A 24,057-nucleotide genomic window follows, 5' to 3' on the forward strand; every position below is an offset into this window, starting at 1 on the left:
GAGGCCACCCCGGGATGGGGTGCTCCTGGACCAGCAGCATGCCATGCGCCCGTCCCCTCTCAGAACCGCTCCCTGAGAACAAGCTCTTTGCAATGAGCGGGAGAGCCCGGATGCACTGGAGAGGGAGGGAAGGCCTGGGGTGGGAGACCTGGGCTCAGCAGCAGAGCCGCCCGAGTTAGACAAGGACCACGCAGGATCACACAACACTGACATTGTACAAGTCACACGCTAACCACAGCAGGACAGGCAGCACGGAGGGGGACGGAGACAGACTGCTAAGTATGCCAGGACCTGGGGACAGCCGCAGTCAGCTATGGGCTAGGCCTGGAGCCACGCCAGGTGGGAAGCATGGCACGGCAGGGCACAGGTGGACCAGCCAGGGCAAGTGGCACTGCTGGGCGGGGCGCTGGCGGTGTGACAGGAGGCTGTCCTGGGGGCACAGAGAGCCCCCCGTCACCGCCTACACCAGGCAGTCCTCATGTAAGCCCCACGGTGCTGGGCCTGGAGCCACAGCCCTGTACTCAGAGCACAGGATGAACAGGCAGTCCAGCCACCTGTGCCACCGGCCCCCAAGCTGTAGCCCAGGAGGGCAGGTCCTGGGTACTGCATGGCGAGTGCCAACTGCACAGCGGCCTTGGCTGGGACCCAGGGAACGGACGTGCAGACCGTATGTGCCAGTAGGACCCTCCCGGGCACCGTCCCAAGCAGGGCAGCAGCTGCTACGGGCCGTCCGCAGGGGGGCCCTGCAGTGGGGTGTCCGTGGCATTCCCGAGCGAGCTGCCCTCGCGCCCCTCCTCAGAGTGGGCCTTCTGGTGCTGGAGGAAGCTGGCCCGCTGGAGGAAGCCCTTGCCGCAGCGGCTGCACACGTAGGGCTTCTCACCCGTGTGGACCACCTGATGCAGCAGCAGCTTGGAGCTCTGGATGAAGGCCTTGCCGCAGGCCTGGCACTCAAAGGGCCTGTCCCCCGAGTGGATCTTCTGGTGCTCGGTGAGGTGGGCCTTCTGCAGGAAGGCCTTGCCGCACTCCCGGCACGCGTACACGCGCTCGCCCGTGTGGATCTTCTGGTGCCGGATGAGGTAGGAGCTCAGGAAGAAGGCCTTGCCGCACTCCTGGCACACGTACAGCTTCTCGCCGCTGTGGATGCGCTGGTGCTGCGTGAAGTTGGACGTCTGGCTGAAGCGCTTCCCGCACTCGGCGCACACATAGGGCCGCTCGCCGCTGTGCACACGCTGGTGCTGGACGAGCTTGGAGCTGCGGATGAAGGCCTTGCCGCACTCGGGGCACTCGAAGGGCCGCTCGCCGCTGTGGATGCGCTGGTGCTCGACGAGGTCGGAGCGGTGGCGGAAGGCCTTGCCGCACTCCCGGCACTCGAACTGCCGCACCTCCGTGTGGATCTGGTAGTGCCGGATGAGGCTGGAGCTGCGGATGAAGGCCTTGCCGCACTCGGTGCACTCATAGGGCCGCTCGCCAGTGTGGATGCGCTGGTGCCGGATGAGCAGCGAGCTCTGACCGAAGCCCTTCCCGCACTCCGGGCACTCAAAAGGCCTCTCTCGGCTGTGGACTCGCTGGTGCCGGGCCAGGTCCGAGCTGTGCCCAAAGGCTTTCCCGCACTGCGCGCATGGGAAGGGCTTGTCCCCAGCCTGGGTGTGCTGCTGCTCGGCCAGGTCCCCACACAGGCGGCCCACACACAGCCTCTGCCCGGCGTGGCCTCCCCGCTGCCTGACGAGGTCTGAGCTGAACGAGAAGCTTTGGGCGCAAACATCGCGAGCGTCGGTGTTCCCCTCCTTGAGCTCCGGAGGAAGGGCGAGATCGGGGCTCAGCGGGGCGCCCCCGGCCGCCTGACTGCACGCTGACGCCGGCTCCTCTGCCCGGATCCTCCACTGAGTCTCCATGGCCGGAGTGGGGGGGAGCGCTGGGTCCTGGCCACCCGGGTCCCCCAGGAGCTCTCCCAGCCCGGCCTCAGGCGCCGGGTCAGGGGCCTCCATCACCGTGTGTGGATCAGACATGGTCTCGGGCAAGCCTTCATCTCGGGAACCCTATGAAGTCACCCTTGCGTCACCACCTGAAACAAAGGAAGGACGTGTGTGCCCTGGGCTGCAAGGCCGACACGTCCAGGGCAGTGCGGGAGGAGACACACCTCAAGGAGCCGGGACAGGCCGCCCCCGCCCCGTGGGCCGTGTCTCGGCTCATCTCAGCCCCGCTGTGCCCTATGGGGAAGCCCCCCACCAGGACACACCAGCCTGTGGCACCACAACCCCACCACCGACCCAGGGACTGTCCCTGCCATCTCCTCACCATCCCCACTGTCTGGTCCTCACCACCTGCCTGCCTAGCCCCCGCTCACTTCCAGTGGCTCCGCATGGTCAGTGCTCTGCAGCCGCACATTCCACCGTGCCCCAGCCCTTCGAAGGTGGACAATCAATGTGCTAGGTATGGCGGCTGTCGGCCACGGCGACCACGGGACATGGTCCCCCACAGGACACAGTGGCCACCAGCTGCACAGCATCTGCAGTAACCTGTGAGGAGAGGTAGACACCAGTGATGTACTTCCGGGACTTGCACGCCCAGACCCCGGGCTACGCAGGGACAATGTCCAGCTACAGCTTAGGGAAAGAAGGCCCGTGAGGCAGGGACAGAAAAGCAGGGGTCCAGCCAGGCCACACGGCCTCCAAGCACACAGCTCTAACCGCCTGGCCCGTCCCCACCAGGAAAACCCTGGCCACGGCAGCTACAACACTACCATCCACATTCGCTTCACGTGCTCAGGCCCTCACCTCAGGACGCGCGGCTGCTGTCCGAGAGCACAAAGTGGGGACACGGACCAACCTTCACCCGACCTGTGGGGCTCGTGCTGTGGCCCTGCCTCCTAGGGGACATCAGCAGGAGGCCAGCAGAGCCCTCTGGGGTTGGGGCGTTCGAGGAGCACCCCAGTCTCCATTCTCCCACGCCCGCAAACCCGTGACATCTGGGCACCTTCTGCCTCCTCCTCCAGCGACCTGCAGCCACCAGAGCAGAGCCCACAGGTGTGACAGCGGGCCGGGGCTGGTGGACGGCAGGTAGCCCGGCGGCTGCGGCCCACAGGGGGCAGCCTGCCCTTTACGATGGCGGGCTGCAGCAGCCCTCAGCTCCCCGCTACGGTGCAGCTGGAGGCATCAGCCTGTCCAGCCCTGCTGCAGACAGGACGGAGAACAGCCGCGGGTTGGATCTTTCTGAAAAACAAAGGCAGGGAGGTTTCTCGTCCGCTGGTCCACTCGCCAAATGGCCTCAGCGCCAGGCTGGCCAGGCTGGCCCAGGCACTTCCCCAAGGCTCTCTCGGACGCAGGCCTCTTGGGCCACCTCCTGCCCAGCACTGGCAGGGAGCTACGCTGAAAGCGCCATGCAGGATGCCTGTGCTACAGGTGGCAGCTTTACGCTCATCCACTTCCCACGTGTTGACGGCCATGGCTGCAACGGATGAAGCCCCAGACCGAAACCCCACCCGGGGCACCCAAGTCCTCACGCAGGAAGCCGATCAAAGGTAGAGCAGGGGCTGGCATGGTGCTGTGTCAGGCCAACCAGCCATCTGTGGTGCTGGCATCCTAGATGGGCGCCAGTTCTAATTCTGGCTGCTCCACTTCCCATCCAGCTCCCTGCTTGTGGCCTGGGAAAGCAGTGGAGGACAGCCCAAAGCCTTGGGACCCTGCACCTGCATGGGAGACCAGGAAGCTCCTGGCTCCTGGCTTCATACTGGCTCAGCTGGCCACTGCGAGCATTTGGGGAGTGAACCAACAGATGGAAGATCTTTCTTTCTGTGCCTCCTTCTCTCTGTAAATCTGCTTATCTGCTTTCAAATATGTATGTAAACCTTTGCAAACTCTTCAGCATCATAAGACTCACTGTGATTCCTACTAGACTGCTGCACACTCCAGCACCGGAAGGGCGCGCTCCTCGCTCGGGCCTCCCCAGGCTCTGCGGGCGGCCATCCTGCTCTCCGACACACGCCTCGCCGCACAGCCCTTCCCGTCCCCGAGCTGGGGCCCCTGTGCTCCCCAGTCTGAACATGCCTGCTTGGGTCTGCTGGTAGACAGACATTCTCATTGCCGTGGAGATACGGGATGCGGGGTGCAGCACGTGGAGTGCAGGGTGTGGAATGCGGGATGGGAGGCATGGGATGTGGGACACAGGACGTGGAATGAGGGGGCTCTCTCCGATGGCACGCTGGGACTTCCTCTGAACTAGATCCCATCGCCCACCAGCCTGGTGCCCACCACAGACTGCCTTCCGCCCCCGCCCGTCTCCCCTGCTGAACACAGGGACTCAGGTCATGCTGAGCTTAGCCCTCCGCAAGGCTGCACTGCACCCAGATGGGACCCTCCCGGCACCCAGACCTGAGCCAGGGCCAGAACGGCCCAAGGGTGCAGTGAGCCATGTGACCCCAGGTGGTCAATGGAGTCTGGGCAGAGACAGGGCGGGGTGATGTGCCAGGGCGCCAGGGCCTCCAAGAGCAGAGCAGAGCAGCCAGCTTCTTTGGGGGGCACAGGCGGTTTCCATCTCAGCCAGCGTCCCTGAATCGTCCTCGTACCCAGGCAGCACCACTCTGCTGGCATGACCACAACCAGCAATGAGAGAAGGGTGGTGCTCGGGCTCAAGACACCAGCTCCTCACCCCAGGGCGCTAAGGACACCAGCTCCTCACCCCAGGGCCCTAAGGACACCAGCTCCTCACCCCAGGGCCCTAAGGACACCAGCCACCCACCCCAGGGCCCAAGACACCAGCCACCCACCCCAGGGCCCTAAGGACACCAGCTCCTCACCCCAGGACCCAAGACACCAGCCACCCACCCCAGGGCCCTAAGGACACCAGCTCCTCACCCCAGGGCCCTAAGGACACCAGCCACCCACCCCAGGGCCCTAAGGACACCAGCCACCCACCCCAGGGCCCTAAGGACACCAGCTCCTCACCCCAGGGCCCTAAGGACACCAGCCACCCACCCCAGGGCCCTAAGGACACCAGCTCCTCACCCCAGGACCCAAGACACCAGCCACCCACCCCAGGGCCCTAAGGACACCAGCTCCTCACCCCAGGGCCCTAAGGACACTAGCCACCCACCCCAGGGCCCTAAGGACACCAGCCACCCACCCCAGGGCGCTAAGGACAACAGCCACCCACCCCAGGGCGCTAAGGACAACAGCTCCCCACCCCAGGGCGCTAAGGACAACAGCCACCCACCCCAGGGCCCTAAGGACAACAGCCACGCATCCCAGGGCCCAAGACACCAGCTCCCCACCCCAGGGCCCTAAGGACACCAGCTCCCCACCCCAGGGCCTTAAAGACACCAGCTCCCCACGGCGAGCTTGCACCCCAAGGTCCTAAGGACACCAGTTCCACACAGCGAGCCTGCACACCAGGCCCGGCAAGCAGTGGTGACAGCTTGGCTTGTGGTCCCGTCCACGCACACGGCCAGCCTGGGCCCCACTGCAGGTGGACGCTGTTCCAGTCTACACCACAGAGCATTCTGTCCCTCGAGCGGGCCGTGGGTCTCTGTGCCTGCGCGGTGGGAACCCAGGGCTTGTGCTCCTCTGGGCACCTCCAGGGGCTGTCCATCGCACGGGGTGCAGGGGTGTATCCCCGGGCCCTAGCTGCCTCCCCGGCCAGCCGAGGTCGAGACCTGCAGGTGCCCGCCCAGCAAGGAGGGGTCGGGAGGCTTTAACTAAAAGCCCCAGACCTTCGGGCTCTCCCTCTCCCTGCTTCCTCCCCTTGCCTCCTCTCTCCGGTTCCCGGCTTTATCTCTGCAGGACGCTGAGGGGAGAGCCCACGGGCGTTCCTGGCAGGCAGCGCTGAGTGAACCCGCGCGTGGGTCCTGCCGCCCGCTCCAAGCCCTAACGAGCCGGGACGCAGCTTGACGTGCTGAGCCTGGCGCTCCAGGGACGCACGCCCGGGAAGGGCTCGCCGCCACCCAGCCTCTCGGGCTGCGCCCACCCTGCGCCCTGCGAGCACCCGGGCGACCGACTCACCCGACGCGGGGACCCGGAGCCCGAACCCGCGCAGCCACCCACAAAGCCCGCACGCCGCGCCGGAAGTCCCGGCCTGACCCCGCCCGGCCGGCTTCCGGCGCCGCTCTAGGAGTGCGGGGAGGCCGCGCGGCCCTCTCGTTGGTGCGGAGTTCCGGCCGGGGCGGCGCGGGGTGACCCGGGTGGACGGGGGCACGAGGTGACCAGGGCGACCCGAGGGGCGCACGTGCACACATGGCCCCCATCCCAAATGCCGCTCCCACGGGCCGCGAGGGGCGTCGTGTCCACCCAGCTGGGCCGTGCACACCAGGGTCAGCCGGGCCAGGGTCCAGCCCCCGGTGCTCCCCTCTCCCGGCCTGGGGGGGGCTCGCGGCCATGACCAGGCCTCTCGCTGCCCAGCAGTGTCCCCAGTCCGGCTTTGTCAGCATCGGGAAATGCAGGGGCCAGCGTGAGATGAGGCCAACTCCCAGGCGGGCAGTGCCCAGCTTCCTCCTGGTGCCCCCTGGGAGGGTGGACCAGGTGCATGGAGCTCCTGGCCATTTGAGAGAACCATCCCAAGGATGGCCACCTGACTCCAGCTGTCAGGCTGGGTGGGGGCGGAAGATGTCCCCTCATCCGCGTGTGGGTGACTACCTGGGCGTGAGGATGCAGGGGCCCAAGGCTTTGGGCCATCCTCCGCTCCTTTCCACCACACGTTAGCAGGGAGCTGGGTCCGAAGTGGAGCAGCTGGGACTCGAACCAGCTCCTGTGTGGGATGCCGGTGCTGCAGGTGGAGGAATGAGTGCCATGCCACTCTGGCGCATTGTGTAAATTGTGTGTGCTTTCCCAGGCCACAAGCTGGGAGCTGGGTGGGAAGCTGGGCTGCCAAGAGAAGGACTGGTGCCCCATGGGATCCCAACACACGCAAGGTGAGGACTCTAGCCGCTAGGCCACTGCGCTGGGCCCACTGTCCCAACTTCTTAAGAGACCAGGATTTTCTCGGACTGGCGATGAAGCGCAGTGGGTTGGCCACCCCACACCAGAGGGCCAGCTCCCAGCTACATAGCCTGGGAGAGGGCCAGGAGACAGTCCACGCGGGAGAACCGGAGGGAGTGGCAGGTTGGGACTCCTGGTCCACATGGCTGACTCGTGTCCACAAGGAGGGAGGTGCTGTGGGCGTCCCTCGTGGGGCCCAGCTGCTGGCCACTACAGCAAGAGCTCACGCCCTGGTTTCTCCTGGCGACAACGGGGTTCTGACTTGTCAAGTGAAGGCTGAGAGTGACCCACAGACTGAGGAATGAAGGCCCTGCTCGTTGCACTGCCCCGGGCCTGCAGGGGCCAGCTCGGCCGTGGCTGACGTCCCAGCCTTCAGATTTGGGGAAATCGACCTGGAGCAGAGGGGCCAAAGGTGTTGGATCCAGGGCACGACGTGAACCCACCAGGACGCAGCTGGCCTCGGCCGTCTGAGCCCTGTGTACCTGGACAGCAAGGCCAGTCCTGGGCCTTCCCCTGCACCTGCACGCCGAGGGACTACGCTTCCCAGGGGGCGATGCGGCCCCGGACTATAGTTCCCAAGAGGCTATGCGGCAGCGGACTACACTTCCCAGTGGGCTTTGCGGCCGCGGACTGCACCCCGGACCTCCCAGGGGGCAATGCAGCTCCGATCTAAGCTTCCTGAGCACCTGCGCAGGCCCAAGGACTCAGTTTCCCAGGATGCAGCGGGAAGAGGGCCTAACCCGTCCATCACCGGGACAGCTCGCGTGGCCAGATCCGTCCCGGTCCCGGAAGCTTCTCCCGCCGCCGGTAGGTGAGCTGGCAGGGGAGCTGGCAGGTGAGGGGCAGGGGAGCTGGCAGGGGAACGGGCAGGTGAGGGGCGGGGGAGCGGGCAGATGAGGGGCAGGGGAGGGGGCAGGTGAGCTGGCAGGTGAGGGGCATGGAACAGGCAGGGGAGGGGGCAGGTGAGCGGGCAGGTGAGCTGGAAGAGCAGGGGGCAGGGGAGCGGGCAGGGGAGCGGGCAGGTGAGGGGCGGGGGAGCAGGCAGGGGAGCGGGCAGGGAGTCCCCTGCAGCCAGCAGGTGTCCGGAAGGTGGCCTGCAGGGCGGCCTTGGCGGCCGGCGTCTCCGAGCAGTGGGCACTGCAGGTCGCTGGGCATGGCACCCGGAGCTCAGCCCTCCGCCCACAGGTGCAGCCAGCATGGGGGAGCCCCGGGGCTCGGCGCGGATCCTCGTCACAGGGGGCTCGGGGCTGGTGGGCAAGGCCATCCAGAAGGTGGTACAGGACGGGGCCGGCCTGCCCGGAGAGGACTGGGTGTTCGTCTCCTCCAAGGATGCCGATCTCACGTGAGCGAGTTGGGGGTGCGGGACCCTTGGGACCTCTGGGCTGGGCCCCGCAGGTGGACGCGCTGACACCCCTCCTCACCCCAGGGACGCAGCGCAGACCCGCGCCCTGTTTGAGAAGGTGCAGCCCACGCACGTCATCCACCTCGCTGCCATGGTGGGGGGCCTCTTCCGGAACATCAAGTACAACCTGGACTTCTGGGTGAGTGTGGACCCAGACGGGGGGGGGGGGGGGGGGGGGGGGGGGCGGCCAGGGGCCGGAAGGCGGGGGGGGGGGCTGGCTGGCGGGATGGAAGGTGGGGTCTGGGTGGGGGGGGGGTGAAATGTGGGGGCGGGGCTGGTCCTGTGCCCTCAGCAGTTTCAAGGTGGGTAGGGGCGGGGTGGGATCTGCAGGGTCAGTGCCCAGCCCTGTCCTGGGAACGTGGCCCTGTCCTGGGAACGCCGTCCTGTCCCGGGACCGCCGGCCTGTCCCGGGAACGTGGCCTGTCCTGGGAACGCTGTCCTGTCCTGGGAACGCCGTCCTGTCCCGGGAACGCCGGCCTGTCCCCGGGAACGTGGCCTGTCCTGGGAACGCTGTCCTGTCCCGGGAATGTGGCCTGTCCTGGGAACGTGGCCCTGTCCTGGGAACGTGGCCCTGTCCTGGGAACGTGGCCCTGTGGGAGCACCCAGCGCAGTCCCTGCAAACCTGATTTTCCCCACAGAGGAAGAACGTCCACATCAACGACAACGTCCTGCACTCGGCCTTTGAACTGGGCACCCGCAAGGTGGTCTCCTGCCTGTCCACCTGCATCTTCCCAGACAAGACCACCTACCCCATCAATGAGACCATGGTGAGGGGCGGGGCCTGGAGTTGTGGGCGGGGCTGGGAGATGGAGGGTGGGGCCCATAGTGGGTGTGGCGTCGGGCACCCACAGTGCCAGGACTCTTGCCTTAGCGCCTCTCGCACCTCGCAGATCCACGAGGGACCGCCACATAGCAGTAACTTCGGGTATTCATATGCCAAGAGGATGATTGATGTGCAGAACAGGTCAGCCCAGGGCCGGGGGTAGCAGGTGAGGGCGGCGGGCAGGGCCGGGCAGCTCAGTGCTGCCTCCTGGGGTAGCAGGTGAGGGCTGCGGGCAGGGCCGGGCAGCTCAGTGCTGCCTCCTGGGGTAGCAGGTGAGGGCTGCGGGCAGGGCCGGGCAGCTCAGTGCTGCCTCCGCAGGGCCTACTTCCAGCAGCACGGTTGCACCTTCACTGCCGTCATCCCCACCAACGTCTTTGGGCCCCATGACAACTTCAACATCGAGGACGGCCACGTGCTGCCTGGTCTCATCCACAAGGTGCACCTGGCCAAGGGTGAGTGGGGCCCGCCCCGCGCCTGGCCTGCCCAGCCCTGTGTGCCCCACAGGCACTCGCTGACCCCGTCCTCCACGCACAGGCAGCGGGGCCGCACTGACCGTGTGGGGCACCGGCAAGCCGCGGAGACAGTTCATCTACTCACTGGTTCGTGCGGGAGCCGGGGCAGGGGCAGAGCGGGAGTGGGGCTGGTGGGGTGGCGGGGCTGGATCCACCCTGCCCCTGTGGCCCACAGGACCTGGCCCGGCTCCTGGTCTGGGTGCTCCGGGAGTATGAGGAGGTGGAACCCATCATCCTGTCAGGTGCGCAGGCGTGGCGCTGGGGGCAGGGGGCTGGGCGCTGAGGGCTGGGCACTGGGGGCAGGGGGCTGGGTGCTGAGGGCTGGGGGCTGGGCGCTGAGGGCTGGGGGCTGGGCACTGAGGGCTGGGAGCTGGGCGCTGAGGGCTGGGGGCTGGGCGCTGAGGGCTGGGGGCTGGACACTGAGGGCTGGGCGCTGGGGGCCAGGTGCTGAGGGCTGGGTGCTGGGAGCTGGGCGCTAAGGGCTGGGGGCTGGGTGCTGAGGGCTGGGCACTGGGGGCAGGGGGCTGGGTGCTGAGGGCTGGGCACTGGGGGCAGGGGGCTGGGCGCTGAGGGCTGGGGGCTGGGCACTGAGGGCTGGGCGCTGGGAGCTGGGGGCTGGGCACTGAGGGCTGGGCGCTGGGGGCCAGGTGCTGAGGGCTGGGTGCTGGGAGCTGGGCGCTAAGGGCTGGGGGCTGGGTGCTGAGGGCTGGGCACTGGGGGCAGGGGGCTGGGCGCTGAGGGCTGAGGACTGGGCGCTGGGGGCTGGTGGCACTGGGGGCAGGACCTTGCAGCCCACTGACCCAGTGGGCCCGGCACCTCTGCAGTGGACGAGGAGGAGGAAGTGTCCATTGCCGAGGCCGCGCAGGCTGTGGTGGAGGCCATGGACTTCCGGGGGGAGGTCACCGTATCCTTCGGCTGCAGCTTCCCTGGGCCCCCCACAAGGCAGGGCGGGGGACAGGTGCGCTTCTGCCTCGGCCTTGACCCAGTGCCCAGTTTGACACCAGCAAGTCTGACGGGCAGTTTAAGAAGACGGCCAGCAACGGCAAGCTCCGTGCCTACCTGCCAGACTTCCAGTTCACGCCCTTCCGGCAGGGTGAGCGCCTGGGCAGGCCTGCCCCCCCAAGCGCTCTGCCTCCCCCTCCTGAGCTCCTCCCCCCTGCTGACCCCACTTACCCACCTCCGCAGCCGTCAAGGAGACCTGCACCTGGTTCGTGGACAACTACGAGCTGGCCCGGAAGTGAAGCTGCTGCTGGGGGGGAGGTGCCAGCAGTGCTCGGATGGCAGCGCCCACAAGTACTGGGGTCCCCACTCCAGGCCTCCGTCCAGTGCACCCCTCCATGCTCGTCCTCAGGGAGCCCACACCCCTGGCAGGCCCCGTGCTGGGTATCCACTGTGGCCTGCCGTTCCTCCAATAAAGCGTGTTTCACAGGCCTGGCCTTCATGCCCTGCCTCGCGCTCCCAGCACCTGCTGCGGCGCACAGCGCGGCCATCCCTGGTGGGAAAGTACAGTGGCTAGAGCAATGCAGGGGCGAGTGAGGGTGGGAGGTGGGCTCCTGGGGGTGTGAGGGGCGAGTGAGGGCGGGAGGTGGGCTCCTGGGGGTGTGAGGGGAGAGTGAGGGCGGGAGGTGGGCTCCTGGGGGTGTGAGGGGCGAGTGAGGGCGGGAGGTGGGCTCCTGGGGGGTGTGAGGGGAGAGTGAGGGCGGGAGGTGGGCTCCTGGGGGTGTGAGGGGCGAGTGAGGGCGGGAGGTGGGCTCCTGGGGGGTGTGAGGGGCGAGTGAGGGCGGGGCTGGCAGTGGCGCTTGCACACTCTAGGACTCTGGGCAGCCAGCTGGCGTTGTGTCGGGCCACGTCAGCCTCTGTTCCTGTTTACCTGATGTTGGTCTGGGTGGCACAGGTCCTGCCACTTCCCCACCACAGCTGTCCCAGCCGGGCCGTCCGGGCTCAGGAGGCCCGAGGGAGCAGGACCAGCTCCATGCACGACACAGCTTGGGCCACACTGCCCTTGCCCAGGAACCTGGCGCATGGTTCCAGCGGCGGCCCTGGGGGTCACTGCCGTCTGTATAGCCCGTGTGCTCGTCCCCCCACCCCTGTGCCACCCTCCTAATGCCCCCCCCCCGCCTCAGCCAGCATCCTCAGCTGTCCCACCCCCCAGAGAGAGAACCACTCTGCCCATGTCCACCAGGCGAGGGAGGTGGAGGCCAAATCCTGGCCTCCGCCAGAGCCCGCACTGCCCACTGCCGCCTCCCAAGACATTGTAGCACGGTGCATGTCCACTGCAGTGGCCGCCGCCATGAGCTCTGGGGCTGCAGGGTCAGGGTCGGGCACGGCCTGCCCTGCTGCCGGAAGGTGCGTGGAGAGGGGCAGCTCACACCTCGGAGTAACAGCACACTACGTGGCGCCCGGCCGGAGTGTGTGACAAGCCCATGATCCACCTGGCTTTCCAAGTCGGGGTTGAGGCTGGGGCTGGGGTTAAGGTTGGGGTTAGGGTTAGGGCTGGGGTTAAGGTTAGGGTTGGTGTTAGCGTTGGGGTTGGGGTTGGGGTTGGGGTTAGGTTGGTGTTAGCATTGGGGTTGCTGTTGGGGTTGGGGTTAGGGTTGCGGTTGCGTTAGGGGTTAGGTTTGGGGTTGGGGTGGGGTTAGGTTTGGGGTTAGGGTTGGGGTTGCGGTTGGGGTTGCGGTTGTGGTTGGGGTTAGGGTTAGTCGAGTTTAAAGGAGCAGTACCTGTGTGCACGCCCCGGCCTCTCTCTCACGTGGCCACGCCCATCCATCTCCCAGGGCCCCGCCCCTGCTCCCCGCTGCGGCCACGCCTCCTCCGCGCCCCTGCCCCCTCTCCCAGGACCACGCCCCTCCGGCCCGCCCCCGTCCTCTCTCCGCCAATGGGCGGCTGAGCTCGGCGGCGCCCTCACCATGAGGCGGGAGGGGCGGGCCCAGCGCCCTCCGCCACAGCCGGACCCGCAGCAGAGATGGCGGCCAGTCCGCAGCGCGTGGGCTTCGTGGGCGCGGGCCGCATGGCGGAGGCCATTGCGCAGGGCCTCATCCGGGCAGGTACGGTTCTGCGGGGCCCTGCAGCGGGAGGAGGCGGCGAGCTGCCCCGAGGCCCCGCGGGACGCCGGCAGGCGAGGCCCCACTGCCGGGCCCGTGCAGCCCAGCCTCTCGCAGCCGGTGCTGCGTCCACGGACAGCACAGCTCGGCCACAGCCCGGCCTGGGGCGCCGTGCCCAGCAGCAGGTGCGCGGTGGCGCTTCCTGGGCACAGCATCCCTGCCCCCGGCCAGAGGGAGTGCGTTAGAGGCCGGGCGGGCTCTCCCCCTTTGCCCCCCACCTCACCTGCCGCTGCCCTCTCCCTTCCAACAGGGAAGGTGGAAGCCCAGCATGTGATGGCCAGCGCCCCAACTGACAGGAACCTCTGCCACTTCCAGGTGAGTGGGGCAGGCCCCGGGGGTCTGTGGGGGCTGGGCCGGCAGACAGGGTGCTCCCTGTCGGCTGATGGGCCAGAGTGCCGACCGACTGTGTGCTGGGTGGGTCCTGCAGGCTCTGGGCTGCCGGACCACCCACTCCAACCAGGAGGTGCTACAGGCTTGCTCGCTGGTCATCTTCGCCACCAAGCCTCATGTGCTGCCTGGTGTCCTGGCTGAGGTGGCCCCCATGGTTACCACAGAGCACATCTTGGTTTCTGTGGCTGCAGGGGTCCCGCTGAGCACCCTGGAGGAGGTGAGTGGCCAGCAGGGGGCCAGGTGAAGGGCAGGCAGGGAGTGCCGCCCACCAGCCCTGACTCTGCCCTTTTCTCTGGCTAGCTGCTGCCCCCCAATGCCCGGGTGCTGCGGGTCTCACCCAACCTGCCCTGCACGGTGCAGGAGGGGGCCATGGTGATGGCACTGGGCCGCTGCGTGGGGAGTGGCCAGGCCAGGATGCTGCAGGAGCTGCTGGAGGCCTGCGGCCGGTGTGAGGAGGTGCCCGAGGCCTACGTGGACATTCACACGGGCCTCAGCGGCAGCGGCGTGGCTTTTGTGAGTGTCCCCCCTCCTGGGGCCCTGCGGGCTGCTGCCCAGAGCCAGGCAGTGGGAGGCCGGAGGCCAGGGGCTGTGCCGGGGCCTGCTGCTTTGTCCCAGAGGTGTTGAACGCCCTCCTCCGGGCAGGTATGCACCTTCTCCGAGGCCCTGGCCGAAGGCGCCATCAAGATGGGCATGCCCAGTGCACTGGCCCACCGCATCGCTGCCCAGACCCTGCTGGTGAGCAACCCTGGGCAGGCTGGGTTGTGCCACACATGGTGGACATGAGGGGAAGGGGGGCAGGTGTGAGGCGGGGGCTGGGCAGGCCCCGTGACCCCCACCCTCTTGCAGGGCACTGCCAAGATGCTGCTGCAAGAGGGGCAGCTGCCCTCCCAGCTGCGGACGGACGTGCTCACTCCCGGGGGCACCACCATCTACGGGCTCCACGCTCTGGAGCAGGGCGGCCTGCGTGCGGCCACCATGAGTGCCGTGGAGGCCGCCACCGCACGGGCCAAGGAACTCAGCAGGAAGTAGGCTGGCTGCCATGTCGCCCTTCCTACCCCTCAGATGGATGGACCCCCAGGGACCAGGAGCTGAGCTGACCCAGTCAGGCTTTGGCTCGTTTCCTAATGGCATCCTGAGGGATATGGGGCTCTCTACCCCCCATCTGCCGGGGACTCTGGCCATCTCTGTGGCCAGGGGCACTAGCCTGCTGGGCAGGTTGGGGGGCTGTGCCTGGGAGCTGGGTGTGGGGCAGTGAAGGCTGGACGTGGTCTCTCTCCCTCAGACCCCGAGCCCAGCAAGGCCACCAGGTGCATCCCAATGGTCAGGGACGCCATGAATTGAGGTGGTGCGATGCTGTGGTGTGCAGGCCAGAGCTCTGGGGCCCCTGGGGGTGGAGGGTCCGAGTCCCTTGCAGGACCCCTTGCTCCCTACTCTCCCCCACCCCTACCTGCAGCCTTCAGGACTGCTGATGCTTCCCCTGGGCCCCTTCAGCTGGCCTGGGCAGTCAGGACCGGTGGGCAGTTGGCAGTCACAGCACAGGAGCCATTACCAGCCCCTTGCTAGAGGTTAACCCTGGCAGGCCGTGCTGCGTCTGTTTCTTGCCCCGCCCACTCCCCATCCTTGTCTGCCCTTCTGGCAGGGATTGCAAGTTCAAGGTAGGGGTACTTAGCAAGGGCCACATCCAACCTCTCAGGAGGGAAGTAGGAGCTTAGGGCCAGTGCCGTGGGCTGAGTTTGTCTGTGGTGCCCGTTCATGTGCTAGCTGCCCCACTTCCCTTCCAGCTGCACGCTTGTGGCCTGGGCAACTAGCGGACGCTGGTTCAGGTCCTCAGGCCCCCGCACCCATGTGGCGGGCCAAGAAGCTTCTGGCTGTGGACTAGCCCAGCTCTGGCCATTGCAGCCACATGGGGACTGAAATGGGTGAAGACCTCTCAAATAAAGCAAATCTTCAAAAAGCTTGAAAGTAAGGATGCTTTATGAAACGCATGGTCAGCCTCTCTGCCCTCTGTCCAGGAGCAAGGCCCACGTCCTGTGCTGCTAAGGCCCTGCCCCAACTTTTCAGTTCTCCCAAGCCCAGCTGGGTGTCTGCCAGCCATGGCCAGGGCTTCCTGGGTATGTGTGTGCGCGCGCCCCCAGGGGGATGCTGGTGGGGTGAGCGTGCTGCTGCTTCCTAAAACAGCCCAACCCCCCAGGGAGCTGGCCCCTGCCCTGCCGAATGACCTTCCAGGGGCCTGGGTCCCCAGGCTCTGCAGCACGGCCCAAGAAAGCAGCCCCACATCCTGGGGGTCCTAGCAGGTCAGTCCATTCGGCTGTGCCACCCAGTTCCTCAACCGCAGGCTCAGCGTCTGCCCAGCGCCTCCTACGGTAGCCACAGCCAGCAGCCCCGAGGCACTGGGGGCTAGGGGACCCTCCCCACAGAGCCCTTCTCAGAGCAGGGCGGCAGCTGGGTCACACACCACTGTCGCTGGAAGCCTGCGGCCACCCCGATCAGTGAGCACAGCTGCACCATCGCAGCGGCCCCACCTCACTGGGGTGCTGGCTCTCCAGCCCCCGGACGGCCTCCCCTGCAGTGGGCACAGAGGCACCACCTCCCCCTCCTCCGGGCTCCTGCTCAACCTCAGCGGCCTCCTGGCCCTGCTCCCCGCCCCGAAAGTCAGCCAGGGCTGCCGGGGGGGGGGGGGGGGCGGTGTGGTCCGCCTGTGGCCAGCAAGTGCCTGGCGGCCCATCGTCCAGGTGCAGCCATTGAGCCACCTCCTCGGGCGCCAGGCTAGGCCAGCGCCGCCAGGTGCATGAGGTCGCTGAGCACGCGGCTCCGCTCGGCCGCCTCCTCGGCGTGGCGCGCGGGCTGCTGGCTCGGCTCGAGGCCGGTGCTCAGGTCCAGCAGGCAGCAGCGCGCGATGCTGCTCACCTGCACCAGGTCCCAGGAGAGGCCGGCCAGGTACAGCATGTCCTTGAGCATGAAGCTGCGCGACAAGTCCAGCGGCGCAGAACATGGCCAGCCACAGCAGCTCGCGCTTGTACAGCCGCTTAAAGGCGGCCACCGCGCCACCGGGGGTTTGTAGCGGCCCGGGCGGCCGGCACGGCCTGGCCGCCGCCTCCTCGCCGTCGTCCAGCAGGGACAGCCAGGAGGAGGGCGGCTGGGACACGAGCAGCACCGCCCGCTGCTGCAGGCGGCTGCAGCGCACGTAGCGCCTGGCTCCGGGCACGAACTCCTCGAAGAACCAGCCGCGCAGCAGCGGGCGGCAGAGCCACGCGCCCGGGCTGTAGCGGGAGAAGGCCGGCAGCTTGTCCTGGTTGCGGCGGCGCAGGCTGGGCGGGTCGGCGAGCCGCCCGATGACCAGCGGCTTCAGCTTGTGGCTGCCCGTGAGGTTGGCCGGCAGCAGCACGGTCACCCTCTCACCCGGGGGCGCGGCCTGCTCGGGCAGCAGCCTCCAGGAGAGGCCTGTGACATCCGCGCTGTAGATCTGCTCGTGGCCATAGGCGCCTTCGGCGGGGCCGGGGGCGCAGGGGCGGGCGGGCTCTGGCTGCAGACGCCGTGGCGCTTCTGCCAGCGCCAGGACCAGCCGTGGCTGGCCTTGAAGGTGCACGCGGGGCCGTGGATCTGGCGCGCCAAGGCCTCGGCCTGCGCCTGGACGGCAGGGCCGGACGGCACGCCGTGGCCGCGCAGCGCCAGGAACCGGGCGTACACGGCGCGGTCAATCGCCTCCTCGTTGGCCAGCCGCATCTTCTTGCGCTGCGTGCCCCCCTCGCCGCCCAGCTGCTGCAGGAACCAGCGCAGCTTCGCCTCGTCCTTGAGCCAGCCGCGCAGGGTGCCGCCCGGCACGCCGAAGGCGCGGCACACGCTGGCCTGCCGCTCGCCGCCGCGGACGCGCTCGCCGGCCTGCAGCTCGTCCTGGATGGAGCAGGCCTTGCGGAGGGTCACCCCGCGCCGCGCGCCGCCGCGCCTGCGCGCAGCTCGGCCCGCCGCGCCCACCGGGAGGGGCGACTCCACGGTGTGGCGCGGGAGGGGCGGCTGGGGGGGCGGCCCTGCTGCGGGCGCGCCGCGCCCACTCCGCCGCGGGTCGGCCGGCTCCGCGACCGGGTCTGAGTCGCCTGCGCCCGGGCGCTGCCGGGGCGCCCGCGGCCGCGGGGTCGGCACGGCGAGGGTGAGGCGCGCGCGAGGGCCGTGCTCCCCCGCGGCCGCGGTTGGTACAGCCCGGCGCTTCATTTCCCGTGCGCGGCCCGGGCGGCGCTCCCTTTGCGCAGTCCCTGCCTGCTGCTCGCCGCGTCCGGCCTTGGCGTGTGAGTCCCGCAGGGGCCCCCGAGAGGCCGCCGGGCACCGGAGCGCGCCGGGGAACCTGGGCCGAGGGCGCGGGGCGGGGTGGCCGGGCCACGTGGCGGGCGGGGGGCGGCCCCGTCTCCATGGCGACGGCCGCGTCTGTCTGGGGTTCGTGTGGCAAGTGCGTTTTGGGGCCGCTTGGCGTGTCTGGGCGCACGCGCGCTGCCCTGGTAGCCAGCCAGCGAGAGGCAGAACTCGGGGTTCTGGGCTGGATGAGCGGACCCGGCGAGCGCGGGGTGCAATTCTGAGGGGAGCCGCCAAGAACTGGGGCGGGGGTCGTCGCTGCGGGCAGGCCCGTGCGGTGGGCTCCCCGCCTCTGAGAAAGCGCCGTCTCCTGCGCAGCTGGCATGCACGCTGGGTCCCGCCTCTGCAGGGGCTGCCCGGTGGCCTGCAGTCGAACGTGACCGGGAGGCGGCTGGGATGGCCGCGAGAGGATGGGCCCCGTGCCCCCTGCTCTCCGACCGCCTGTCCCCCCAGGGAGCGCCCATGGGCTGGCCCCGTGCCCCCTGCTCTCCGGCCGCCTGTCCCCCCAGGCAGCCCCCGTGGGCTTCCTCCCAAACAGTGAAAGGAAACTTCTTAAGCTCCATGGAGCCTGGACTGGAATGTGGACTTTGGCGAAAGCCCGTGGGTGGATTTCAAGATGGTTTGGGGAATTAACAGAACATTTTTCTGTTGGGGAGTCCTTGGCAGGTCCTGAAGCAGTGCCCGGAGGGCCCTGGCACTGTGGGGCTGCTCAGCTGTGCGCAGCTGCAGGGACCCTGCTGAGACAGGGTGCAGTCCCTTCTGCTGAGGGTAGCCCCTCTGTGGGCACCCTCGCCCGTCAGGGATCAGTGGCCGCTCTGTATGCTGCAAGACGCAGAGAGCTCTGGGTCCCACGGGTTCGGGCTGGGGTGGGGGTTGATGGCGCTCTGCTCTCCTGAGCAGGCCAGGCCTGGTGGGCCCTGGGTGCTGGGTGTGTGACGCACGTCCCCGGCCAGCTCCCTGTCCCTGCCTTGGTGGCGTTGAGCTGCCTTCCTGTGCTGTCCTCTGTTGGGAGTCATTGGGGTGGCCTGGCCCGTGCTGGCAAGGGCAGGGCCTGGCTGCGGAAAGGCCCCTCTGCCTGGGGCCGGAGAGGCGCCTGTGCAGCACCGTTCCTGCCTGGGTCGTCGGGTGGCACACTTGAGACCAAGGACAACACTGTCCCTGCTGCCACGGGTGGGCAGGGTCAGGGAGGACCCAGCATCCCTTGGGAGTGCACCTGTGTGGCTGCGGTGCAGCGGATGGAGATGGCTGACCCGGGAGGGCTGCCCAGTCACGCGGCCACCACATTGTCCATCTCTAACCACTCTGCTTTCCCTTCATGCTGCCCAGGAGGTCACAGCCAAAGTAAGTAACCTCCCGACAGGGCCTGGGCACGGCCAGGCAGGGCGTGTGGGGTGGGCTTGCAGGACCCTGGGCTGGGGGCAGTGGTGACGTCACAATGCCCCCCTCTTGGGCTCTGCTCCCACTGCCAGCACACCCCTGCCTCTCTCCCAGCAGCCTGGCCTTGGTGAGTCCCACGCCGGCTGGGCCCCAGACTTCCCTCCAGCCCCTCACTGAGCAGTGCCTTGTGGGAGGAGAGTACAAGGCGGGGACCCAGGGCCCCGAGGCTCAGTGGTGAGAAAGATCTGCTGGCCCTGCCTAAGGGCCGGCGGTCCGAGCAGGTGGACGCTGGGTGTGGCAGGCAGGCAGTGTCCCCCTCCAGGGTTGGTTCAGGGGCTGCACTTGGTGGCAGAGACCACAGCATCGTCGGGGCCAGCTGCCCCTTGGAGGTCATCTGGGCCCTAGTGAGTGAGCCATGCCCGACCAGGATTGCCACTGCGCGCACCCCCACACCCTTGGCTCCAAGGTTCCTGCTGCTGCCGGCAATGGCTGCCTACCAGCAGCCCATCTGTGCCATGAGGGCACTGTGGCCCAGGAAGTACGAGGTTTCCTGTGGCCCCCTCACACTTGCTGGTCGCGGAGACACGGGAGCCTGTGTGGTCTGCAGTGTGGCCACTCGCTCTTGTGCTTGCTTTTTAACGCTGCACCCCAAGATGAGGAGCGGGAAGGCCTCCTGCACCCTGGACACCGTGTGGGAGGACAAGCGGAGGCCTGAGGCCACAGCGGCCGCCTGCGACCAGGAGCTGCCGGCCATGAACGGGCCCAGCCCAGAGGAGGCCAGGGAGGCAGAGGCCGCGGACCCCAGGAGGAAACACGACAGCCAGAGGCCCTTGCTGAAGAAGAGGAAGCGATCGCCCAGGGGCTGGCTGGACCCCACGGACCTGGCCCTCGTGGGCCTCTCTGCAGACCACGTGTGGCTGGACAAGCCATTCTTCGACCAGGCGGAGACCTGCTACCGCCAGAGGCTGGCCGATGCTGGTGCCCGGGCCACACACAGTGCCTGTGTCCATGGCAACCTCGTGGCCTGCCACCACGTGACCTGGGGCGTCTGGGTCAACAAGTCTTGCTTTGACCAGGCCGAGCGGGCTTTCGTGGAGTGGTCACAGGCCCTACTGCTGGCCGCCGAGGAGAGCCGTGGTCAAGGAGCCCGCGACACGGGGTCGCCGGTGCCCACCCCAGAGCTGGCCCTGGCTTGCCAGCCCAGCCTGCCAGCCAGCAGCCAACCCTCTTTGGGCAACCTGCAAGCGCTGGTGCGGGAGGTCTGGCTGGACAAGCCGCGGTACGATGCGGCTGAGAGAGGCTTCTACGAGGCCCTGTTTGACGGCCACCCCCCGGGGAAGGTGCGTCTGCAGGAGCGGGCTGGCCAGGCCGAAGGTGCCCGGCGTGGCCGCAGGGACCGGCGTAGCCGCAGCGGCCAAGGCAGCCAGCGGCCGGGGCCACGGCGCTCGGACGGGGAGGGCTCCACAGCCTGGCCCTGCTGGTACTTCCTGCACAGGGACGCGGAAGCCCCCTGGCTCAGCAAGCCCGCCTACGACAGTGCCGAGTGCTGCCACCATGCCGCCGAGGCCCTGCGCACGGCCTGGCGCCTCGAAGCCACCTCCCTGGCCCTTCGGCCCGGACACCGGGCTGGCCCGTCCCCGTCCAACCTGAGACCCAAGTAGGAGAACAAGGCCGGGGGCCTGCTCTGGGTCATGGGCTGAGCTGTCCCTCCCTGGGGGTGGTCTCCCCGTGGCTGTGGAGCCTGCTAGGCTGGAGGCAGAGGTGGGCTGGGCAAGTGGGTCTCGTGGCCAACTCCCCAACTCGTATGCCAGGGTGGGGGGTGTGGGAAGCCCATGCCTGCCTTCCTGTTAGGCCTGGGCCCATCTGACCTTGGGGGTAAGGTGGGTGTGGGCATTCCAGGTCCCAGGGGATGAAGCCATCTGGGCAGCAGACGTGCGGGACCCACGGGTGGCAGAGCTTGGCCTCGGGGCTTGGGCATGGCACTGTGACGAGGGTCCGAGGGGTCGCTGAGCAGCGTGGGGGTCGGAGGGGTTGCTGAGTAGCGTGGGGAGCCGGGTTCGCTGGCGTCCGGGGACGGCCTTGGCTTGGGGAGGCAGTGTGTCCCAGGTTCTGCCAGTGGAGGAGTGTGGGACTACAGAACCACAGCCCCTTTAAGGCCATTGGGGGATGTATGTGTGAGAATCGGTGTACGCATGTGTGTGTGCGCCCATGCAAGGCCGTGGAGGGGTGGGGCCTCGTGCTGGAATGACAGGACCGACGGTGGTGTCTGCTCCCAGGGACTGGAGACCATCCAGGCCCCCCACGCTGGCCATGTTGACCTGGTTTACTCCTCCCAGCAGAAAAATGACCACAAACTTCTTGGTCCACGAGAAGATCTGGTTTGACAAATTCAAGTATGATGAGGCGGAGAGGAGCTTCTATGAGCGCATGAACGGGCCCGCGGATGGCGCCCCTCGCCAGGTGAGGCCGTGCTGCCCATGGGTCAGCGAGCTGGGCGAGCCTGCAGCAGGCTCTGGGAAGCTGCCTCGGCCGGCTTCGGGGGTGCTGGGTCTGCCACGCCAGGGCCACCTGCCGCTCGCTGCCATGCTGCGCTGCCCCCTTCTCTGGCCCCTTGTTCTCTGAGGGTCTTTGGGGGCTTTTGTTTTTGAATTAAAAAAAAAATGCCAGCGCAAGGAAAGCCGGTGTGTGTGCACTGCCTGCAGGGGAACGGGGCCAGCGGGATCCTCCGCGACATCGCGAGAGCCAGGGAGAACATCCAGAAGTCACTGGCTGGAGTAAGTACCGCTTGGCTTCCTGCGGCCTGCCTCCTGCCCCAGCCTGCTTGCCGCCGCCCGCAGGCGCCCCGCAGCGCACACTCCTGCTTGCTCCCCGCTCGGGCCTTGCTGTCCCCGGTCATGGGGTGGGTGGCATCACAGGTTCTGTGCTGACAACTTGGGCAGCCCTCCATCGTGAGGGTCCTGTGAGAGCGTGACTCCTAGGACCACGGGTTCCGAGTGCACACCCAGGTCCCGCCCTCCCCAGGGTGTCCCCTGCCGACCTTGGCTGGGAGCTCTGGGCAGAATTTCCTCAAGCCCAAGTTTTCGGTGCCGGGGGCAGGGCATGGTGGGCTGGGCCTCTGGGACCCTGCTGGCTGCAGCACTCAGGGCCGACCAGGGCCGAGGCCAGGAGCGTCTTGTGGCCTTCTGCGTGGGTGCAGGGGCCACACGCACTCGAGCTGTGGAGCTAGTTCCGGTGTGGGTCGCCAGTGCTGCAGACAGCTGCTTAGGGCACCGTGGCCCCGGCTGCTTCCCAGTCACTGGGGCTACAAGACCCATGAGCCTTCCTGCCTGTTCTGCCATGGTCATGGGCTTCCTCTGCACCTGCTAGTGATAGGGGAGGGGCTAGAGTGTACCTGACAGGACCCCACTAGGAGGCCCACCCCCCAGCTTCTCTGGATACAGTGCAGACCCAGTTCCCAGCCCACCCCTACATCCAACAGACCCGGGCCTTCACAGGCCACTGTCCAGGACAGCCAACCTACCCCGTCCTGTCCTGCCTTGCGCCTGCAATTCTCCCAGCAGATCCAGGGCAGGGCAGCACACGCTGGCCCTCGGCAGGCGCTCACAGCAGCCAGCACATGATTTGAGACTCAGCCGTGGGGCTTGGTTCACACACCCCTGAGATGAGGCTGTGGTGGGTGTGATGGGACTGGGGACACTGCTGGACCTCCTGACCAGCCTCGGGCCAGCGTCAACGCCTCCATCCTGCCTTCCAGAGCTCGGGCCCCGGGGCCTCCAGCGGGCCAAGCGGAGACCACAGCGAGCTGGCCGTGCGCATCGCCAGCCTGGAAGTGGAAAACCAAAACCTGAGAGGCGGTGAGACCTGGGCCTGCAGGGCGGGACCCGGCCCAGCCCTGACCGCCTGCTGACCGCCTGCTGACCGCCTGCTGACCGCCTGCTGACCGCCTGCCCCTTGCCCACAGTGGTGCAGGATCTGCAGCAGACCGTCTCCAAGCTCGAGGCCCGGCTGAGTGCCCTGGAGAGGGGCTCACCTGCCCCCCGCTCGGCCCCACAGACCCAGGTGAGGCCCTGGATGTGGGGCTGGCCAGCGGGACAGGCCCTTCTCTGCCACAGACCCGGCTCAGCCTGCCCCCCACCTGCCCACAGCATGTATCGCCCATGCGCCAAGTGGAGCCGCCGGCCCCGAAGGCGGCCACCCCGGCAGAGGACGACGAGGACGACATCGACCTGTTTGGCAGCGACGAGGAGGAGGACAAGGAGGCAGCGCGGCTGCGGGAGGAGCGGCTGCGGCAGTACGCCGAGAAGAAGGCCAAGAAGCCGGCGCTGGTGGCCAAGTCCTCCATCCTCCTGGACGTCAAACCGGTGAGTGGACGCTGCCCTTCCGAGCTGGGGCGGGCTGGCGTGGGGTTTGGGGGCTGACTGCAACACCCCACCCCCGTGCCTCACAGTGGGATGATGAAACTGACATGGCCCAGCTGGAGGCCTGTGTGCGGTCAGTGCAGCTGGATGGACTGGTCTGGGGGGCATCCAAGCTGGTGCCTGTGGGGTATGGCATCCGCAAGCTGCAGATCCAGTGCGTGGTGGAGGATGACAAGGTGGGCACCGACCTGCTGGAGGAGGAGATTACCAAGTTCGAGGAGCACGTGAGTCGGGGCACAGGGGCCAGGGGCCTGCTGGGTGGGGGGCACAGGGTCCAGGGGCCTGCCGGGTGGGGGGCACAGGGGCCTGCTGGGTGGGGCACGGAGTCAAGGATCCCTCTGGGCGAGGGCTGGGCAAGCTGGGCAAGGACCGGGCAGGGGGCAGATGGGCTCAGACCTCCATCCCTCCCTAGGTGCAGAGCGTGGACATTGCAGCATTCAACAAGATCTGAAGGGGGAGGGATGGGGGATCCTGCTGTGATTAAAGAGGACTCTGGCTGTTACTTGTCTGTCATTGTGCGCCGCCCTGGCCCCTCTGTCTGAAGCATGCACCCACATCCTGGGGGCCCGGTGCCCCCCCCTCCAGCCACCGTGTTTCTCCTGCAATCCAGACCCTGTCCCAGCTGAGCTCTGCCGGCAGGAGCAGGGGTGAAGGTCTGGGGCCGTAGGGGCAGGGAGCCCACGGGCAGCCTGGGGCCTGAGCTGGCTGGCCCCTGGCTGTTTCCATAC

The 24,057-nt window shown here is 67.9% G+C and overlaps 5 protein-coding genes and 1 long non-coding RNA gene across 14 annotated transcripts; 3 read left to right on the top strand and 3 right to left on the bottom strand.

The window, feature by feature from the left end:
- Positions 1–29: 29 nt before the first annotated feature.
- Positions 30–6,030, bottom strand: ZNF623 (zinc finger protein 623). Of its 4 annotated transcripts, none has more exons than XM_040991673.1 (3): positions 5,994–6,030; positions 2,345–3,209; positions 30–2,062 (listed from the first exon to the last, which is right to left on the bottom strand). In XM_040991673.1, exon 3 carries the CDS (start codon positions 2,004–2,006, stop codon positions 720–722), a length of 1,287 nt encoding a protein of 428 aa, XP_040847607.1. In that variant the 5' UTR covers positions 2,007–2,062; positions 2,345–3,209; positions 5,994–6,030; the 3' UTR covers positions 30–719. The 4 variants fall into 4 exon arrangements, with proteins under 4 accessions (XP_040847607.1, XP_040847609.1, XP_040847611.1 ...); XM_040991675.1 differs by lacking the exon at positions 5,994–6,030 and having other exon boundaries at positions 2,345–2,516; positions 2,775–3,248; XM_040991677.1 differs by lacking the exon at positions 2,345–3,209 and having other exon boundaries at positions 5,994–6,024.
- LOC121163919 lies at positions 30–11,799 on the bottom strand. The gene is made up of 4 exons (XR_005884986.1): positions 11,788–11,799; positions 3,080–3,094; positions 2,322–2,325; positions 30–520 (listed from the first exon to the last, which is right to left on the bottom strand). It is a non-coding gene; the product is annotated as an uncharacterized LOC121163919 (long non-coding RNA).
- On the top strand, positions 7,650–10,991 carry GFUS (GDP-L-fucose synthase). The gene is made up of 11 exons (XM_040991678.1): positions 7,650–7,776; positions 8,151–8,307; positions 8,392–8,506; positions 9,006–9,134; positions 9,258–9,331; positions 9,509–9,642; positions 9,725–9,789; positions 9,878–9,944; positions 10,527–10,606; positions 10,696–10,795; positions 10,888–10,991. The coding sequence occupies exons 1-11, from the start codon at positions 7,683–7,685 to the stop codon at positions 10,941–10,943; spliced, it is 1,071 nt and encodes a 356-aa protein (XP_040847612.1). The 5' UTR covers positions 7,650–7,682; the 3' UTR covers positions 10,944–10,991.
- An 855-nt stretch (positions 11,800–12,654) lies between the features above and the next one.
- Positions 12,655–14,247, top strand: PYCR3 (pyrroline-5-carboxylate reductase 3). 2 transcript variants are annotated; one of them, XM_040991679.1, is made up of 6 exons: positions 12,655–12,746; positions 13,054–13,118; positions 13,231–13,410; positions 13,494–13,706; positions 13,836–13,928; positions 14,040–14,247. In XM_040991679.1, the coding sequence occupies exons 1-6, from the start codon at positions 12,665–12,667 to the stop codon at positions 14,220–14,222; spliced, it is 816 nt and encodes a 271-aa protein (XP_040847613.1). In that variant the 5' UTR covers positions 12,655–12,664; the 3' UTR covers positions 14,223–14,247. The 2 variants fall into 2 exon arrangements, with proteins under 2 accessions (XP_040847613.1, XP_040847615.1); XM_040991681.1 differs by having other exon boundaries at positions 13,554–13,706.
- Positions 14,248–14,459: 212 nt separating this feature from the next.
- TIGD5 (tigger transposable element derived 5) lies at positions 14,460–17,399 on the bottom strand. Its single transcript, XM_040991595.1, is given in 4 exon segments — positions 14,460–15,962; positions 15,964–16,176; positions 16,178–16,688; positions 16,691–17,399. Coding segments are annotated over 4 exon segments (1,716 nt in total). The 3' UTR covers positions 14,460–15,679.
- Positions 17,400–17,417: 18 nt separating this feature from the next.
- Positions 17,418–23,831, top strand: EEF1D (eukaryotic translation elongation factor 1 delta). Of its 5 annotated transcripts, none has more exons than XM_040991685.1 (8): positions 17,418–17,473; positions 21,248–21,371; positions 21,614–21,685; positions 22,666–22,765; positions 22,873–22,970; positions 23,057–23,272; positions 23,359–23,553; positions 23,742–23,831. In XM_040991685.1, exons 2-8 carry the CDS (start codon positions 21,255–21,257, stop codon positions 23,778–23,780), a joined length of 837 nt encoding a protein of 278 aa, XP_040847619.1. In that variant the 5' UTR covers positions 17,418–17,473; positions 21,248–21,254; the 3' UTR covers positions 23,781–23,831. The 5 variants fall into 5 exon arrangements, with proteins under 5 accessions (XP_040847619.1, XP_040847620.1, XP_040847618.1 ...); XM_040991684.1 differs by having other exon boundaries at positions 17,420–17,473; positions 21,251–21,371; XM_040991683.1 differs by lacking the exon at positions 17,418–17,473 and adding an exon at positions 19,509–20,568.
- The last annotated feature ends 226 nt before the right edge of the window (positions 23,832–24,057 follow it).

This window comes from Ochotona curzoniae, unplaced genomic scaffold, assembly GCF_017591425.1.
Source record: "Ochotona curzoniae isolate NIBS_2020 unplaced genomic scaffold, NIBS_Ocur_1.0 contig_65, whole genome shotgun sequence".
In the NCBI taxonomy this organism is placed as follows: domain Eukaryota; kingdom Metazoa; phylum Chordata; class Mammalia; order Lagomorpha; family Ochotonidae; genus Ochotona; species Ochotona curzoniae.

Excerpts from the sequence above, each read along its gene's own strand:
- ZNF623 (XM_040991673.1), bottom strand. The coding sequence starts at position 2,006 with ATGTCTGATCCACACACGGTGATGGAGGCCCCTGACCCGGCGCCTGAG.
- GFUS (XM_040991678.1), top strand. The coding sequence starts at position 7,683 with ATGCAGCGGGAAGAGGGCCTAACCCGTCCATCACCGGGACAGCTCGCG. Across the intron at positions 8,507-9,005 it reads AGTACAACCTGGACTTCTGG|AGGAAGAACGTCCACATCAA; the intron begins GTGAGTGTGGAC and ends TTTTCCCCACAG. Across the intron at positions 9,332-9,508 it reads ATGATTGATGTGCAGAACAG|GGCCTACTTCCAGCAGCACG; the intron begins GTCAGCCCAGGG and ends CTGCCTCCGCAG.
- PYCR3 (XM_040991679.1), top strand. The coding sequence starts at position 12,665 with ATGGCGGCCAGTCCGCAGCGCGTGGGCTTCGTGGGCGCGGGCCGCATG. Across the intron at positions 13,411-13,493 it reads CGCTGAGCACCCTGGAGGAG|CTGCTGCCCCCCAATGCCCG; the intron begins GTGAGTGGCCAG and ends TTCTCTGGCTAG. Across the intron at positions 13,707-13,835 it reads GCGGCAGCGGCGTGGCTTTT|GTATGCACCTTCTCCGAGGC; the intron begins GTGAGTGTCCCC and ends TCCTCCGGGCAG.
- EEF1D (XM_040991683.1), top strand. The coding sequence starts at position 19,565 with ATGAGGAGCGGGAAGGCCTCCTGCACCCTGGACACCGTGTGGGAGGAC. Across the intron at positions 20,569-21,247 it reads CCGTCCAACCTGAGACCCAA|CAGAAAAATGACCACAAACT; the intron begins GTAGGAGAACAA and ends TACTCCTCCCAG. Across the intron at positions 22,971-23,056 it reads GCTCGGCCCCACAGACCCAG|CATGTATCGCCCATGCGCCA; the intron begins GTGAGGCCCTGG and ends ACCTGCCCACAG.